Genomic DNA, 18,680 nt, shown 5'->3' with positions numbered 1-18,680 from the left:
TGGATCTTTTTGGCTCTCTCTGTGTGTGGATGGATCTATCTGGCTCTCTGAGTGTGGGTGTATGCCCACGGCTCTCTCTGAGTGTGAGCGGATCTCCCTGGCTCTCTCTCTCTGAGTGTGAGTGGATCTCCATGGCTCTCTCTGAATGTGAGTGGATCTCCTGGGCTCTCTCAAGGTGTTAGTGGATCTATCTGGCTCTCTCTGAGTGTGTGTGGATCTCTCTGGCTCTCTCTGGATCTATGGGTGTGAATGGATCTCCCTGGCTCCCTCTGAGTGTGAGTGGATCTCTCTGGCTCTCTCTGAGTGTGAGTGGATCTCACTGGCTCTCTCTGAGTGTGAGTGGATCTCCCTGGATCTCTCTGGATGTGAGTGGATCGCCCTGGCTCACTTTGCTGGGTGTGAGTGTATCTCCCTGGCTGTCTTTGAGTGTGAGTGGATCTCCCTGACTCTCTCTCTGAGTGTGAGTGGGTCTCCCATGCTCTCTCTGAGTGTGAGTGGATCTCTGTGGCTCTCTATGAGTGTGAGTGGATCTCCGTGGCTCTCTCTGAGTGTGAGTGGATCTCTGGGGCTCTCTCTGAGTGTGAGTGGGTCTCCGTTGCTCTCTCTGAGTGTGAGTGGATCTCCCTGTCTCTCTCTGAGTGCGAGTGGATCTCCCTGACTCTCTCTGAGTGTGAGTGGATCTCCCTGGCTCTCTCTGAGTGCGAGTGGATCTCTGTAGATCTATCTGAGTGTGAGTGGATCTCCCTGGCTCTCTCTGGGTGTGAGTGGATCTCCGTGGATCTCTCTGAGTGTGAGTGGATCTCCCCGACTCTCTCTGTGTGTGCGTGGATCTCCCTGGCTCTGAGTGTGAGTGGATCTCCCTGGCTCTCTCTGAGTGTGAGTGGATCTCTCTGGTCCGCTCTGGGTGTGAGTGGACCTCCCAGAAATTCTCTGAGTGTGAGTGGATCTCCCTGACTCTCTCTGAGTGTGAGTGGATCTCCCTGGCTCACCTCTCTGAGTGTGAGCGGATCTCCCTGTCTCTCTCTGAATGTGAGTGGATCTCCCTGGCTCACTTCTCTGGATGTGAGCGGATCTCCCTGTCTGTATCTGAGTGTGAGCGGATCTCCCTGTCTCTCTCTGGGTGTGAGTGGATCTCCCTGGCTCATCTCTCTGAGTGTGAGTGGATCTCTCTGTCTCTCTCTGGATGTGAGTGGATCTCACTGGCTCTCTCTCTGAGTGTGAGCGGATCTCCCTGTCTCTCTCTGGGTGTGAGTGGATCTCCCTGGCTCTCTCTGAGTGTGAGCGGATCTCCATGTCTCTCTCTGAGTGCGAGTGTATCTCCCTGGCTCACCTCTCTGAGTGTGAGCGGATCTCCCTGTCCCTCTCTGGGTGTGAGTGGATCTCCCTGGCTCTCTCTGAGTGTGAGTGGATCTCCATGTCTCTCTCTGAGTGTAAGTGGATCTCCCTGGCTCTCTCTGGGTGTGAGCGGATCTCCCTGGCTCTCTCTGAGTGTGAGCAGATCTCAATGTCTCTCCATGAGTGTGAGTGGATCTCCCTGGCTCTCTATGGGTGTGAGTGGATCTCCATGTCTCTCTCTGAGTGTGAGCGGATCTCCCTGTCTCTCTCTGGGTGTGAGTGGATCTCCCTGTCTCTCTCTGATTGTGAGTGGATCTCCCTGTCTCTCTCTGGGTGTGAGTGGATCTCCCTGTCTCTCTCTGGGTGTGAGTGGATCTCCCTGGCTCATCTCTCTGAGTGTGAGCGGATCTCCCTGTCTCTCTCTGGGTGTGAGTGGATCTCCCTGGCTCTCTCTGAGTGTGAGCGGATCTCCATGTCTCTCTCTGAGTGCGAGTGTATCTCCCTGGCTCACCTCTCTGAGTGTGAGCGGATCTCCCTGTCCCTCTCTGGGTGTGAGTGGATCTCCCTGGCTCTCTCTGAGTGTGAGCGGATCTCCCTGGCTCTCTCTGAGTGTGAGCAGATCTCAATGTCTCTCCATGAGTGTGAGTGGATCTCCCTGGCTCTCTATGGGTGTGAGTGGATCTCCATGTCTCTCTCTGAGTGTGAGCGGATCTCCCTGTCTCTCTCTGGGTGTGAGTGGATCTCCCTGTCTCTCTCTGATTGTGAGTGGATCTCCCTGTCTCTCTCTGGGTGTGAGTGGATCTCCCTGTCTCTCTCTGGGTGTGAGTGGATCTCCCTGGCTCATCTCTCTGAGTGTGAGCGGATCTCCCTGTCTCTCTCTGGGTGTGAGTGGATCTCCCTGGCTCTCTCTGAGTGTGAGCGGATCTCCATGTCTCTCTCTGAGTGCGAGTGTATCTCCCTGGCTCACCTCTCTGAGTGTGAGCGGATCTCCCTGTCCCTCTCTGGGTGTGAGTGGATCTCCCTGGCTCTCTCTGAGTGTGAGTGGATCTCCATGTCTCTCTCTGAGTGTAAGTGGATCTCCCTGGCTCTCTCTGGGTGTGAGCGGATCTCCCTGGCTCTCTCTGAGTGTGAGCAGATCTCAATGTCTCTCCATGAGTGTGAGTGGATCTCCCTGGCTCTCTCTGGGTGTGAGTGGATCTCCATGTCTCTCTCTGAGTGTGAGTGGATCTCCCTGTCTCTCTCTGGGTGTGAGTGGATCTCCCTGTCTCTCTCTGATTGTGAGTGGATCTCCCTGTCTCTCTCTGGGTGTGAGTGGATCTCCCTGTCTCTCTCTGGGTGTGAGTGGATCTCCCTGGCTCATCTCTCTGAGTGTGAGCGGATCTCCCTGTCTCTCTCTGGGTGTGAGTGGATCTCCCTGGCTCTCTCTGAGTGTGAGCGGATCTCCATGTCTCTCTCTGAGTGTGAGTGTACCTCCATGTCTCTCTCTGGTGTGAGTGAATCTCCCTGGCTCTCTCTGATTGTGAGTGGATCTCCCTGTCTCTCTCTGGGTGTGAGTGGATCTCCCTGGCTCTCTCTGAGTGTGAGTGGATCTCCATGTCTCTCTCTGAGTGTAAGTGGATCTCCCTGGCTCTCTCTGGGTGTGAGCGGATCTCCCTGGCTCTCTCTGAGTGTGAGCAGATCTCAATGTCTCTCCATGAGTGTGAGTGGATCTCCCTGGCTCTCTATGGGTGTGAGTGGATCTCCATGTCTCTCTCTGAGTGTGAGCGGATCTCCCTGTCTCTCTCTGGGTGTGAGTGGATCTCCCTGTCTCTCTCTGATTGTGAGTGGATCTCCCTGTCTCTCTCTGGGTGTGAGTGGATCTCCCTGTCTCTCTCTGGGTGTGAGTGGATCTCCCTGGCTCATCTCTCTGAGTGTGAGCGGATCTCCCTGTCTCTCTCTGGGTGTGAGTGGATCTCCCTGGCTCTCTCTGAGTGTGAGCGGATCTCCATGTCTCTCTCTGAGTGCGAGTGTATCTCCCTGGCTCACCTCTCTGAGTGTGAGCGGATCTCCCTGTCCCTCTCTGGGTGTGAGTGGATCTCCCTGGCTCTCTCTGAGTGTGAGTGGATCTCCATGTCTCTCTCTGAGTGTAAGTGGATCTCCCTGGCTCTCTCTGGGTGTGAGCGGATCTCCCTGGCTCTCTCTGAGTGTGAGCAGATCTCAATGTCTCTCCATGAGTGTGAGTGGATCTCCCTGGCTCTCTCTGGGTGTGAGTGGATCTCCATGTCTCTCTCTGAGTGTGAGTGGATCTCCCTGTCTCTCTCTGGGTGTGAGTGGATCTCCCTGTCTCTCTCTGATTGTGAGTGGATCTCCCTGTCTCTCTCTGGGTGTGAGTGGATCTCCCTGTCTCTCTCTGGGTGTGAGTGGATCTCCCTGGCTCATCTCTCTGAGTGTGAGCGGATCTCCCTGTCTCTCTCTGGGTGTGAGTGGATCTCCCTGGCTCTCTCTGAGTGTGAGCGGATCTCCATGTCTCTCTCTGAGTGTGAGTGTACCTCCCTGTCTCTCTCTGGTGTGAGTGAATCTCCCTGGCTCTCTCTGAGTGGATCTCCCTGGCTCTCTCTCTGAGTGGATCTCCCTGGCTCTCTCTGAGTGGATCTCCCTGGATCTCTCTGAGTGTGAGTGGATCTATCTGTCTCTCTCTGGGTGTGAGTGGATCTCCCTGGCTCTCTCTGGGTGTGAGTGGATCTCCCTGGCTCTCTCTGAGTGTGAGTGGATCTCCCTGTCTCTCTCTGAGTGTGAGTGGATCTCCCTGGCTCTCTCTGAGTGGGTCTCCCTGGCTCTCTATGAGTGGATCTCCCTGTCTCGCTCTGAGTGTGAGTGGATCTCCCTGTCTCTCTCTGGGTGTGAGTGGGTCTCCCTGACTCTCTCTGAGTGGGTCTCTCTGGCTCTCTCTGAGTGGATCTGTCTGTCTCTCTCTGGGTGTGAGTGGATCTCCCTGGCTCTCTCTGAGTGGATCTCCCTGGCTCTCTCTGAGTGGATCTCCCTGTCTCTCTCTGTGTGTGAGTGGATCTCCCTGTCTCTCTCTGAGTGGATCTCCCTGGCTCTCTCTGAGTGGGTCTCCCTGGCTCTCTCTGAGTGGGTCTCCCTGGCTCTCTCTGGGTGGATCTCCCTGGCTCACCTCTCTGAAGGCATCGCGGAGTTCCTTCATCCCGATCATGTCGGCTGTCTCAGCCAACAGCTTCGGAGACATCAGCTCCAGAAAATCTTCAAAATCAACCCGCCCACCAGCTAGAAGGAGAGAGAGAGAGGGAAGGAGAAAGAGAGAGGGACAGAGGGGGGTAGCAGAGAGAGAGATGGAGAGACAGAGAGAGGGGTGGACAGAGAGAATGACAGAAGAGGAAAAAACAAGGGAGAGAGAGAGAGAGAGAGACAGACAGACAGGCAGAGACAGAGAGAGACAGAGAGAGAGTGAGAAATAGAGAGAGAGAAACAGAGACAGACAGAGATAAAGACAGACAGAGAGCGAGACAGAGACAGACAGACAGAGACATGGAGAGAGACAGAGAGACAGGCAGAGACAGAGATACACACACAAAAAGAGATAGAGAGAGAGAAATGGAGACAGAGAGAGAGAGACAGACAGAGGGAGAGATGGAGACAGAGAGTGACAGAGAGAGAGAGACAGAGAGAGAGAGACAGACAGACAGAGAGATACAGAGAGAGAAACAGAGACAGAGAGAGAGTGAGACAGATAGACAGACAGAGAGATGGAGACAGAGAGAGAGAGAGACAGAGAGACAGAGAGAGAGGGAGACATAGAGAGAGGGACAGACAGAATTGAGAAAGAGACAGAGACAGAGAGAGAGAGCAGGAGGGAGAGACAGAGAGAGCACGCAAGGGACAGAGAAAGTGACAAGGAGAAAGAGTGAGGGTTATACAGAAGGAGAGACAGGCAGAGGGAGAAGGAGAGAGGGAGACAGAGAGAGAGAGAGACAGAGTGAGAGAGAGAGAGAAAGTGAGGGGGAGACAGAGAGAGACAAAGAAGTGACAGGGAAAGTGAAAAGAGCGCGAGATAGAGACAGACAGACAGAGAGCGAGACAGAGAGACAGAGAGAGAGAGACAGAGAGAGAGAGAGAGACAGAGAGAGAGAGAGAGAGAAAGTGAGGGGGAGACAGAGAGAGACAAAGAAGTGACAGGGAAAGTGAAAAGAGCGCGAGATAGAGAGAGACAGACAGAGAGAGAGAGAGACAGACAGCGAGACAGAGAGAGAGAGACAGACAGGAATACACCCAGAGACAGGCACAAAGGAGTAGAGAGAGAGAGATAGACAGAAGGAGAGGGAGGAAGAATGGTGATTCAATCCAGTTGCCTTTTCCGCACTTTGACAAATTAGAACGAGAGCTGAGGAAGCTCCAGATGTGACGGTTCCATGTCCTCCCTCAGAACCCTGGCAATGTCACCTCCATCCTCCATCCCGGAGAGAGAGTGTCCCCTCATCTCCCTCAGAACCTTGGCAATGTCACCTCGATCCTCCATCCCGGAGAGAGAGTGTCCCCTCATCTCCCTCAGAACCCTGGCAATGTCACCTCCATCCTCCATCCCGGAGAGAGAGTGTCCCCTCATCTCCCTCAGAACCCTGGCAATGTCACCTCCATCCTCCATCCCGGAGAGAGAGGTACCCTCATCTCCCTCAGAACCCTGGCAATGTCACCTCCATCCTCCATCCCGGAGAGAGAGGGTCCCCTCATCTCCCTCAGAACCCTGGCAATGTCACCTCCATCCTCCATCGCGGAGAGAGAGTGTCCCCTCATCTCCCTCAGAACCCTGGCACTGTCACCTCCATCCTCCATCCCGGAGAGAGAGGGTCCCTCATCTCCCTCAGAACCCTGGCAATGTCACCTCCATCCTCCATCCCGGAGAGAGAGGGTCCCTCATCTCCCTCAGAACCCTGGCAATGTCACCTCCATCCTCAATCGCGGAGAGAGAGTGTCCCCTCATCTCCCTCAGAACCCTGGCAATGTCACCTCCATCCTCCATCGCGGAGAGAGAGTGTCCCTTATTTCCCTCAGAACCCTGGCAATGTCACCTCCATCCTCCATCCCGGAGAGAGAGGGTCCCTCATCTCCCTCAGAACCCTGGCAATGTCACCTCCATCCTCCATCCCGGAGAGAGAGGGTCCCCTCATCTCCCTCAGAACCCTGGCAATGTCACCTCCATCCTCCATCCCGGAGAGAGAGGATCCCCTCATCTCCCTCAGAACCCTGGCAATGTCACCTCCATCCTCCATCCCGGAGAGAGAGGATCCCCTCATCTCCCTCAGAACCCTGGCAATGTCACCTCCATCCTCCATCCCGGAGAGAGAGTGTCCCCTCATCTCCCTCAGAACCCTGGCAATGTCACCTCCATTCTCCATCCCGGAGAGAGAGAGTGTCCCCTCATCTCCCTCAGAACCCTGGCAATGTCACCTCCATCCTCCATCCCGGAGAGAGAGTGTCCCCTCATCTCCCTCAGAACCCTGGCAATGTCACCTCCATCCTCCATCCCGGAGAGAGAGGGTCCCTCATCTCCCTCAGAACCCTGGCAATGTCACCTCCATCCTCCATCCCGGAGAGAGCGTGTCCCCTCATCTCCCTCAGAACCCTGGCAATGTCACCTCGATCCTCCATCCCGGAGAGAGAGGGTCCCTCATCTCCCTCAGAACCCTGGCAATGTCACCTCCATCCTCCATCCCGGAGAGAGAGGGTCCCCTCATCTCCCTCAGAACCCTAGCAATGTCACCTCCATCCTCCATCCCGGAGAGAGAGGGTCCCCTCATCTCCCTCAGAACCCTGGCAATGTCACCTCCATCCTCCATCCCGGAGAGAGAGGATCCCCTCATCTCCCTCAGAACCCTGGCAATGTCACCTCCATCCTCCATCCCGGAGAGAGAGTGTCCCCTCATCTCCCTCAGAACCCTGGCAATGTCACCTCCATCCTCCATCCCGGAGAGAGAGGGTCCCTCATCTCCCTCAGAACCCTGGCAATGTCACCTCCATCCTCCATCCCGGAGAGAGAGTGTCCCCTCATCTCCCTCAGAACCCTGGCAATGTCACCTCCATCCTCCATCGCGGAGAGAGAGTGTCCCCTCATCTCCCTCAGAACCCTGGCAATGTCACCTCCATCCTCCATCCCGGAGATAGAGGGTCCCTCTGCTCCCTCAGAACCCTGGCAATGTCACCTCGATCCTCCATCCCGGAGAGAGAGGGTCCCTCATCTCCCTCAGAACCCTGGCAATGTCACCTCCATCCTCCATCCCGGAGAGAGAGGGTCCCTCATCTCCCTCAGAACCCTGGCAATGTCACCTCCATCCTCCATCCCGGAGAGAGAGGGTCCCCTCATCTCCCTCAGAACCCTGGCAATGTCACCTCCATCCTCCATCGCGGAGAGAGAGGGTCCCTCATCTCCCTCAGAACCTTGGCAATGTCACCTCCATCCTCCATCCCGGAGAGAGCGTGTCCCCTCATCTCCCTCAGAACCCTGGCAATGTCACCTCCATCCTCCATCGCGGAGAGAGAGTGTCCCCTCATCTCCCTCAGAACCCTGGCACTGTCACCTCCATCCTCCATCCCGGAGAGAGAGGGTCCCTCATCTCCCTCAGAACCCTGGCAATGTCACCTCCATCCTCCATCCCGGAGAGAGAGGGTCCCTCATCTCCCTCAGAACCCTGGCAATGTCACCTCGATCCTCCATCCCGGAGAGAGAGGGTCCCTCATCTCCCTCAGAACCCTGGCAATGTCACCTCCATCCTCCATCCCGGAGAGAGAGAGGGTCCCTCATCTCCCTCAGAACCCTGGCAATGTCACCTCGATCCTCCATCCTGGAGAGAGAGGGTCCCCTCATCTCCCTCAGAACCCTGGCAATGTCACCTCCATCCTCCATCCCGGAGAGAGAGGGTCCCCTCATCTCCCTCAGAACCCTGGCAATGTCACCTCCATCCTCCATCCCGGAGAGAGAGGGTCCCTCATCTCCCTCAGAACCCTGGAAATGTCACCTCCATCCTCCATCCCGGAGAGAGAGGGTCCCTCATCTCCCTCAGAACCCTGGCAATGTCACCTCGATCCTCCATCCCGGAGAGAGAGGGTCCCTCATCTCCCTCAGAACCCTGGCAATGTCACCGCGATCCTCCATCCCGGAGAGAGAGGGTCCCTCATCTCCCTCAGAACCCTGGCAATGTCACCTCGATCCTCCATCGCGGAGAGAGAGGGTCCCTCATCTCCCTCAGAACCCTGGCAATGTCACCTCCATCCTCCATCCCGGAGAGAGAGAGTCCCTCATCTCCCTCAGAACCCTGGCAATGTCACCTCGATCCTATCTAACCCGTGCTGCACCTGTCCTGGGAGAGCTCGATGCTGACACTGGGTATAAAGTGGGGGACACACTGTCAGGGTAATGTAGAGGGAGCTCTACGCTGTATCTAACCCGTGCTGTACCTGTCCTGGGAGAGCTCGATGCTGACACTGGGTATAAAGTGGGGGACACACTGTCAGGGTAATGTAGAGGGAGCTCTACACTGTATCTAACCCGTGCTGCACCTGTCCTGGGAGAGCTCGATGCTGACACTGGGTATAACGTGGGGGACACACTGTCAGGGTAATGTAGAGGGAGCTCTACGCTGTATCTAACCCGTGCTGTACCTGTCCTGGGAGAGCTCGATGCTGACACTGGGTATAAAGTGGGGGACACACTGTCAGGGTAATGTAGAGGGAGCTCTACGCTGTATCTAACCCGTGCTGTACCTGTCCTGGGAGAGCTTGATGCTGACACTGGGTATAAAGTGGGGGAACACTGTCTGGGTAATGCAGAGGGAGCTCTACACTGTATCTAACCCGTGCTGTACCTGTCCTGGGAGAGCTCGATGCTGACACTGGGTATAAAGTGGGGGGGACACTGCCAGGGTAATGTAGAGGGAGCTCTACACTGTACCTAACCCGTGCTGTACCTGTCCTGGGAGAGCTCGATGCTGACACTGGGTATAAAGTGGGGGGGATACTGTCAGGGTAATATAGAGGGAGCTCTACACTGTATCTAACCCGTGCTGTACCTGTCCTGGGAGAGCTCGATGCTGACACTGGGTATAAAGTGGGGGACACACTGTCAGGGTAATGTAGAGGGAGCTCTACACTGTATCTAACCCGTGCTGTACCTGTCCTGGTAGAGCTCGATGCTGACACTGGGTATAAAGTGGGGGACACACTGCTAGGGTAATGTAGAGGGAGCTCTACACTGTATCTAACCCGTGCTGTACCTGTCCTGGGAGAGCTCGATGCTGACACTGGGTATAAAGTGGGGGACACACTGTCAGGGAAATGTAGAGGGAGCTCTACACTGTATCTAACCCGTGCTGTACCTGTCCTGGGAGCTCGGTGCTGACACTGGGTATAAAGTGGGGGGGACACTGTCAGGGTAATGTAGAGGGAGCTCTACACTGTATCTAACCCGTGCTGTACCTGTCCTGGGAGAGCTCGATACTGACACTGGGTATAAAGTGGGGGGACACATTGTCAGGGTAATGTAGAGGGAGCTCTACACTATATCTAACCCGTGCTGTACCTGTCCTGGGAGAGCTCGATGCTGACGCTGGGTATAAAGTGGGGGACACACTGTCAGAGTAATGTAGAGGGAGCTCTACACTGTATCTAACCCGTACTGTACCTGTCCTGGGAGAGCTCGATGCTGACACTGGGTGTAAAGTGGGTTCACACTGTCAGGGTAATGTAGAGGGAGCTCTACACTGTATCTAACCCGTGCTGTACCTGTCCTGGGAGAGCTCGATGCTGACACTGGGTATAAAGTGGGGGGGACACACTGTCAGGGAAATGTAGAGGGAGCTCTACACTGTATCTAACCCGTGCTGTACCAGTCCTGGGAGAGCTCGATGCTGACACTGGGTATAAAGTGGGGGACACACTGTCAGGGAAATGTAGAGGGAGCTCTACACTGTATCTAACCCGTGCTGTACCAGTCCTGGGAGAGCTCGATGCTGACACTGGGTATAAAGTGGGGGACACACTGTCAGGGTAATGTAGAGGGAGCTCTACACTGTATCTAACCCGTGCTGTACCTGTCCTGGGAGAGCTCGATGCTGACACTGCGTATAAAGTGCGGGACACACTGTCAGGGTAATGTAGAGGGAGCTCTACACTGTATCTAACCCGTGCTGTACCTGTCCTGGTAGAGCTCGATGCTGACACTGGGTATAAAGTGGGGGACACACTGCTAGGGTAATGTAGAGGGAGCTCTACACTGTATCTAACCCGTGCTGTACCTGTCCTGGGAGAGCTCGATGCTGACACTGGGTATAAAGTGGGGGACACACTGTCAGGGAAATGTAGAGGGAGCTCTACACTGTATCTAACCCGTGCTGTACCAGTCCTGGGAGAACTCGATGCTGACACTGGGTATAAAGTGGGGGACACACTGTCAGGGTAATGTAGAGGGAGCTCTACACTGTATCTAACCCGTGCTGTACCTGTCCTGGGAGCGCTCGATGCTGACACTGGGTATAAAGTGGGGGACACACTGTCAGGGTAATGTAGAGGGAGCTCTACACTGTATCTAACCCGTGCTGTACCTGTACTGGGAGAGCTCGATGCTGACACTGGGTATAAAGTGGGGGACACACTGTCAGGGTAATGTAGAGGGAGCTCTACACTGAATCTAACACGTGCTGTACCTGTCCTGGGAGCTCGGTGCTGACACTGGGTATAAAGTGGGGGGGACACTGTCAGGGTAATGTAGAGGGAGCTCTACACTGTATCTAACCCGTGCTGTACCTGTCCTGGGAGAGCTCGATACTGACACTGGGTATAAAGTGGGGGGACGCATTGTCAGGGTAATGTAGAGGGAGCTCTACACTATATCTAACCCGTGCTGTACCTGTCCTGGGAGAGCTCGATGCTGACGCTGGGTATAAAGTGGGGGACACACTGTCAGAGTAATGTAGAGGGAGCTCTACACTGTATCTAACCCGTACTGTACCTGTCCTGGGAGAGCTCGATGCTGACACTGGGTGTAAAGTGGGTTCACACTGTCAGGGTAATGTAGAGGGAGCTCTACACTGTATCTAACCCGTGCTGTACCTGTCCTGGGAGCGCTCGATGCTGACACTGGGTATAAAGTGGGGGACACACTGTCAGGGAAATGTAGAGGGAGCTCTACACTGTATCTTACCCGTGCTGTACCAGTCCTGGGAGAGCTCGATGCTGACACTGGGTATAAAGTGGGGGACACACTGTCAGGGTAATGTAGAGGGAGCTCTACACTGTATCTAACCCGTGCTGTACCTGTCCTGGGAGCGCTCGATGCTGACACTGGGTATAAAGTGGGGGACACACTGTCAGGGTAATGTAGAGGGAGCTCTACACTGTATCTAACCCGTGCTGTACCTGTCCTGGGAGAGCTCGATGCTGACACTGGGTATAAATGTGGGGACACACTGTCAGGGTAATGTAGAGGGAGCTCTACACTGTATCTAACCCGTGCTGTACCTCTCCTGGGAGAGCTCGATGCTGACACTGGGTATAAAGTGGGGGACACACTGTCAGGGTAATGTAGAGGGAGCTCTACACTGTATCTAACCCGTGCTGTACCTGTCCTGGTAGAGCTCGATGCTGACACTGGGTATAAAGTGGGGGACACACTGCTAGGGTAATGTAGAGGGAGCTCTACACTGTATCTAACCCGTGCTGTACCTGTTCTGGGAGAGCTCGATGCTGACACTGGGTATAAAGTGGGGGACACACTGTCAGGGAAATGTAGAGGGAGCTCTACACTGTATCTAACCCGTGCTGTACCAGTCCTGGGAGAGCTCGATGCTGACACTGGGTATAAAGTGGGGGACAGACTGTCAGGGTAATGTAGAGGGAGCTCTACACTGTATCTAACCCGTGCTGTACCTGTCCTGGGAGCGCTCGATGCTGGCACTGGGTATAAAGTGGGGGACACACTGTCAGGGAAATGTAGAGGGAGCTCTACACTGTATCTAACCCGTGCTGTACCGGTCCTGGGAGAGCTCGATGCTGACACTGGGTATAAAGTGGGGGACACACTGTCAGGGTAATGTAGAGGGAGCTCTACACTGTATCTAACCCGTGCTGTACCTGTCCTGGGAGCTCGGTGCTGACACTGGGTATAAAGTGGGGGGACACTGTCAGGGTAATGTAGAGGGAGCTCTACACTGTATCTAACCCGTGCTGTACCTGTCCTGGGAGAGCTCGATACTGACACTGGGTATAAAGTGGGGGGACACACTGTCAGGGTAATGTAGAGGGAGCTCTACACTATATCTAACCCGTGCTGTACCTGTCCTGGGAGAGCTCGATGCTGACGCTGGGTATAAAGTGGGGGACACACTGTCAGAGTAATGTAGAGGGAGCTCTACACTGTATCTAACCCGTACTGTACCTGTCCTGGGAGAGCTCGATGCTGACACTGGGTGTAAAGTGGGTTCACACTGTCAGGGTAATGTAGAGGGAGCTCTACACTGTATCTAACCCGTGCTGTACCTGTCCTGGGAGCGCTCGATGCTGACACTGGGTATAAAGTGGGGGACACACTGTCAGGGTAATGTAGAGGGAGCTCTACACTGTATCTAACCCGTGCTGTACCTGCCCTGGGAGAGCTCGATGCTGACACTGGGTATAAAGTGGGGGACACACTGTCAGGGTAATGTAGAGGGAGCTCTACACTGTATCTAACCCGTGCTGTAACTGTCCTGGGAGCTCGGTGCTGACACTGGGTATAAAGTGGGGGGGACACTGTCAGGGTAATGTAGAGGGAGCTCTACACTGTATCTAACCCGTGCTGTACCTGTCCTGGGAGAGCTCGATACTGACACTGGGTATAAAGTGGGGGGACACACTGTCAGGGTAATGTAGAGGGAGCTCTACACTGTATCTAACCTGTGCTGTACCTGTCCTGGGAGAGCTCGATGCTGACACTGGGTATAAAGTGGGGGACACACTGTCAGAGTAATGTAGAGGGAGCTCTACACTGTATCTAACCCGTACTGTACCTGTCCTGGGAGAGCTCGATGCTGACACTGGGTGTAAAGTGGGTTCACACTGTCAGGGTAATGTAGAGGGAGCTCTACACTGTATCTAACCCGTGCTGTACCTGTCCTGGGAGAGCTCGATGCTGACACTGGGTACAAAGTGGGGGAGATACTGTCAGGGTAATGTAGATGGAGCTCTACACTGTATCTAACCCGTGCTGTACCTGTCCTGGGAGAGCTCGATGCTGACACTGGGTATAAAGTGGGGGACACACAGTCAGGGTAATGTAGAGGGAGCTCTACACTGTATCTAACCCTTGCTGTACCTGTCCTGGGACAGTTCGATGCTGACACTGGGTATAAAGTGGGGGACACACTGTCAGGGTAATGTAGAGGGAGCTCTACACTGTATCTAACCCGTGCTGTACCTGTCCTGGGAGAGCTCGATGCTGACACTGGGTATAAAGTGGGGGACACACTGTCAGGGTAATGTAGAGGGAGCTCTACACTGTATCTAACCCGTGCTGTACCTGTCCCGGGAGAGCTCGATGCTGACACTGGGTATAAAGTGGGGGACACACTGTCAGGGTAATGTAGAGGGAGCTCTACACTGTATCTAACCCGTGCTGTACCTGTCCCGGGAGAGCTCGATGCTGACACTGGGTATAAAGTGGGGGGGACACTGTCAGGGTAATGTAGAGGGAGCTCTACACAGTATCTAACCCGTGCTGTACCTGTCCTGGGAGAGCTCGATGCTGACACTGGGTATAAAGTGGGGGACACACTGTCAGAGTAATATAGAGGGAGCTCTACACTGTATCTAACCCGTGCTGTACCTGTCCTGGGAGATCTCGATGCTGACACTGGGTATAAAGTTGGGGACACATTGTCAGGGTAATGTAGAGGGAGCTCTACACTGTATCTAACCCGTGCTGTACCTGTCCTGGGAGAGCTCGATGCTGACACTGGGTATAAAGTGGGGGACACACTAACAGGGTAATGTAGATGGAGCTCTACACTGTATCTAACCCGTGCTGTACCTGTCCTGGGAGAGCTCGATGCTGACACAGGGTATAAAGTGGGGGGGCACTGTCAGGGTAATGTAGAGGGAGCTCTACACTGTATCTAACCCGTGCTGTACCTGTCCTGGGAGCTCGATGCTGACACTGGGTATAAAGTGGGGGGTACACTGTCAGGGTAATGTAGAGGGAGCTCTACACTGTATCTAAGCCTTGCTGTACCTGTCCTGGGAGAGCTCGATGCTGACACTGGGTATAAAGTGGAGGACACACTGTCAGGGTAATGTAGAGGGAGCTCTACACTGTATCTAACCCGTGCTGTACCTGTCCTGGGAGAGCTCGATGCTGACACTGGGTATAAAGTGGGGGGGACACTGTCAGGGTAATGTAGAGGGAGCTCTACACTGTATCGAACCCGTACTGTACCTGTCCTGGGAGAGCTCGATGCTGACACTGGGTATAAAGTGGGGGGGACACTGTCAGGGTAATGTAGAGGGAGCTCAACACTGTATCTAACCCGTGCTGTACATGTCCTGGGAGAGCTCGATGCTGACACTGGGTATAAAGTGGGGGACACACTGTCAGGGTAATATAGAGGGAGCTCTACACTGTATCTAACCCATGCTGTACCTGTCCCGGGAGAGCTCGATGTTGACACTGGGTATAAAGTGGGGGGGACACTGTCAGGGTAATGTAGAGGGAGCTCGACACTGTATCTAACCCGTGCTGTACCTGTCCTGGGAGAGCTCGATGCTGACACTGGGTATAATGTGGGGAGCACACTGTCAGGGTAATGTAGAGGGAGCTCTACACTGTATCTAACCCGTGCTGTACCTGTCCTGGGAGAGCTCGATGCTGACACTGGGTATAAAGTGGGGGACACACTGTCAGGGTAATGTAGAGGGAGCTCTACACTGTATCTAACCCGTGCTGTACCTGTCCTGGGAGAGCTCGATGCTGACACTGGGTATAAAGTGGGGGACACACTGTCAGGGTAATATAGAGGGAGCTCTACACTGTATCTAACCCATGCTGTACCTGTCCCGGGAGAGCTCGATGTTGACACTGGGTATAAAGTGGGGGGGACACTGTCAGGGTAATGTAGAGGGAGCTCGACACTGTATCTAACCCGTGCTGTACCTGTCCTGGGAGAGCTCGATGCTGACACTGGGTATAATGTGGGGAGCACACTGTCAGGGTAATGTAGAGGGAGCTCTACACTGTATCTAACCCGTGCTGTACCTGTCCTGGGAGAGCTCGATGCTGACACTGGGTGTAAAGTGGGGGACACACTGTCAGGGTAACATAGAGGGAGCTCTACACTGTATCTAACGCGTGCTGTACCTGTCCTGGGAGGGCTCGATGCTGACACTGGGTATAAAATGGGGGGGACACAGTCAGGGTAATGTAGAGGGAGCTCTACACTGTATCAAACGCGTGCTGTACCTGTCCTGGGAGGGCTCGATGCTGACACTGGGTATAAAATGGGGGGGACACAGTCAGGGTAATGTAGAGGGAGCTCTACACTGTATCTAACGCGTGCTGTACCTGTCCTGGGAGAGCTCGATGCTGACACTGGGTATAAAGTGGGGGACACACTGTCAGGGTAATGTAGAGGGTGCTCTACACTGTATCGAACCCGTGCTGTACCTGTCCTGGGAGAGCTCGATGCTGACACTGGGTATAAAGTGGGGGACACACTGTCAGGGTAATGTAGAGGGTGCTCTACACTGTATCTAACCCGTGCTGTACCTGTCCTGGGAGAGCTCGATGCTGACACTGGGTATAAAGTGGGGGACACACTGTCAGGGTAATGTAGAGGGAGCTCTACACTGTATCCAACCCGTGCTGTACCTGTCCTGGGAGAGCTCGATGCTGACACTGGGTATAAAGTGGGGGGGACACTGTCAGGGTAATGTAGAGGGAGCTCTACACTGTATCTAACCCGTGCTGTACCTGTCCTGGGAGAGCTCGATGCTGACACTGGGTATAAAGTGGGGGACACACTGTCAGGGTAATGTAGAGGGAGCTCTACACTGTATCCAACCCGTGCTGTACCTGTCCTGGGAGAGCTCGATGCTGACACTGGGTATAAAGTGGGGGGGACACTGTCAGGGTAATGTAGAGGGAGCTCTACACTGTATCTAACCCGTGCTGTACCTGTCCTGGGAGAGCTCGATGCTGACTCTGGGTATAAAGTGGGGGACACACTGTCAGGGTAATGTAGAGGGAGCTCTACACTGTATCTAACCCGTGCTGTATCTGTCCTGGGAGCGCTCGATGCTGACACTGGGTATAAAGTGGGGGACACACTGTCAGGGTAATGTAGAGGGAGCTCTACACTGTATCTAACCCGTGCTGTACCTGTCCTGGGAGCGCTCGATGCTGACACTGGGTATAAAGTGGGAGACACACTGTCAGGGTAATGTTGAGGGAGCTCTACGCTGTATCTAACCCGTGCTGTACCTGTCCTGGGAGAGCTCGATGCTGACAGTGGGTATAAAGTGGGGGACACACTGTCAGGATAATGTAGAGGGAGCTCTACACTGTATCTAACCCGTGCTGTACCTGTCCTGGGAGAGCTCGATGCTGACACTGGGTATAAAGTGGGGGACACACTGTCAGGGTAATATAGAGGGAGCTCTACACTGCATTTAAAGATTGGGAAAGATTGAACTCACTCATAATCTGGGAAAGTTCGATGAGTTCCATCTCCGTTGGCATGTAACCCATTGTCCTCATGCAGTTTCCAAGGTCCTTGCAATTAATGAATCCATCTTTATCCTTGTCAAATTCCTTGAATGCATCACGAAGTTCTGAAAGTATCAATTTCCGAAACATTACAGACAATCATTGTCCCTAGATCAGCAGTAAATCTCTTTCACAGACTCACGACAAATCATCGAGATTGTGTGGAATGGGAGAGAATGGGAATAGGTTTGATCCACTGGGATTGTGTAGAATGGTAGTGAATGGGAAGGGGATCGATCCATTGGGATTGTGTGGAATGAGAGTGAAGGGGAAGGGGTTTGATCCATTGGGATTGTGTAGAATGGGAGTGAATGGGAAGGGGTTTGATCCATTGGGATTGTGTAGAATGGGAGTGAATGGGAAGGGGATTGATCCATTGGGATTGATCCATTGGTATTGTGTAGAATGGGAGTGAATGGGAAGGGGTTTGATCCATTGGGATTGTGTAGAATGGGAGTGAATGGGAAGGGGTTTGATCCATTGGGATTGATCCATTGGTATTGTGTAGAATGGGAGTGAATGGGAAGGGGTTTGATCCATCGGGATTGTGTAGAATGGGAGTGAATGGGAAGGGGATTGATCCATTGGGATTGTGTAGAATGGGAGTGAATTGGAAGGGGTTTGATCCATTGGGATTGTGTAGAATGGGAGTGAATGGGAAGGGGTTTGATCCATTAGGATTGTGTTGAATAGGAGTGAATGGGAAGGGGTTTGATCCATTGGGATTGTGTAGAATGGGAGTGAATGGGAAGGGGATTGATCCACTGGGATTGTGTAGAATGGGAGTGAATGGGAAGGGGATTGATCCATTGGGATTGTGTAGAATGGGAGTGAATGGGAAGGGGATTGATCCATTGGGATTGTGTAGAATGGGAGTGAATGGGAAGGGGATTGATCCATTGGGTTTGTGTAGAATGGGAGTGAATGGGAAGGGGTTTGATCCATTGGGATTGTGTACAATGGGAGTGAATGGGAAGGGGATTGACCCATTAGGATTGTGTTGAATGGGAGTGAATGGCAAGGGGATCGATCCATTGGGATTGTGTATACTGGGAGTGAATGGGAAGGGAATTGATACATTGGGATTGTGTACAATGGGAGTGAATGGGAAGGGGTTTGATCCATTGGGATTGTGTAGAATGGGAGTGAATGGGAATGGGATTGATCCATTGGGATTGTGTAGAATGGGAGTGAATGGAAATGGGATTGATCCATTGGGATTGTGTAGAATGGGAGTGAATGGGAAGGGGTTTGATCCATTGGGATTGTGTAGAATGGGAGTGAATGGGAAGGGGTTTGATCCATTGGGATTGGTAGAATGGGAGTGAATGGGAAGGGGTTTGATCCATTGGGATTGTGTAGAATGGGAGAGAATGGGAAGGGGTTTGATCCATTGGGATTGTGTAGAATGGGAGTGAACGCTAAGGGGATTGATCCATTGGGATTGTGTAGAATGGGAGTGAATGGGAAGGGGACTGATCCATTGGGATTGTGTAGAATGGGAGTGAATGGGAAGGGGTTTGATCCATTGGGATTGTATAGAATGGGAGTGAATGGGAAGGGGATC

General features: G+C 53.6%; 1 protein-coding gene across 1 annotated transcript in view; it reads right to left on the bottom strand.

Annotated features, from left to right (window-relative positions):
• Nucleotides 1–18,680, bottom strand: part of LOC140411285 (calcium-binding protein 1-like) — a 261,821-nt gene that overhangs the window by 14,078 nt on the left and 229,063 nt on the right. The window contains exons 3-4 of the mRNA XM_072500407.1: nt 17,044–17,178; nt 4,490–4,599 (exon numbers count right to left, since the gene is read on the bottom strand). Coding sequence (XP_072356508.1) covers nt 4,490–4,599; nt 17,044–17,178 — 245 coding nt within the window. The remainder of the gene's footprint in view (nt 1–4,489; nt 4,600–17,043; nt 17,179–18,680) is intronic.

Source organism: Scyliorhinus torazame, chromosome 4 (assembly GCF_047496885.1).
Source record: "Scyliorhinus torazame isolate Kashiwa2021f chromosome 4, sScyTor2.1, whole genome shotgun sequence".
Lineage (NCBI taxonomy): Eukaryota > Metazoa > Chordata > Chondrichthyes > Carcharhiniformes > Scyliorhinidae > Scyliorhinus > Scyliorhinus torazame.
This window is presented reverse-complemented; position numbering and strand designations above follow the sequence as displayed.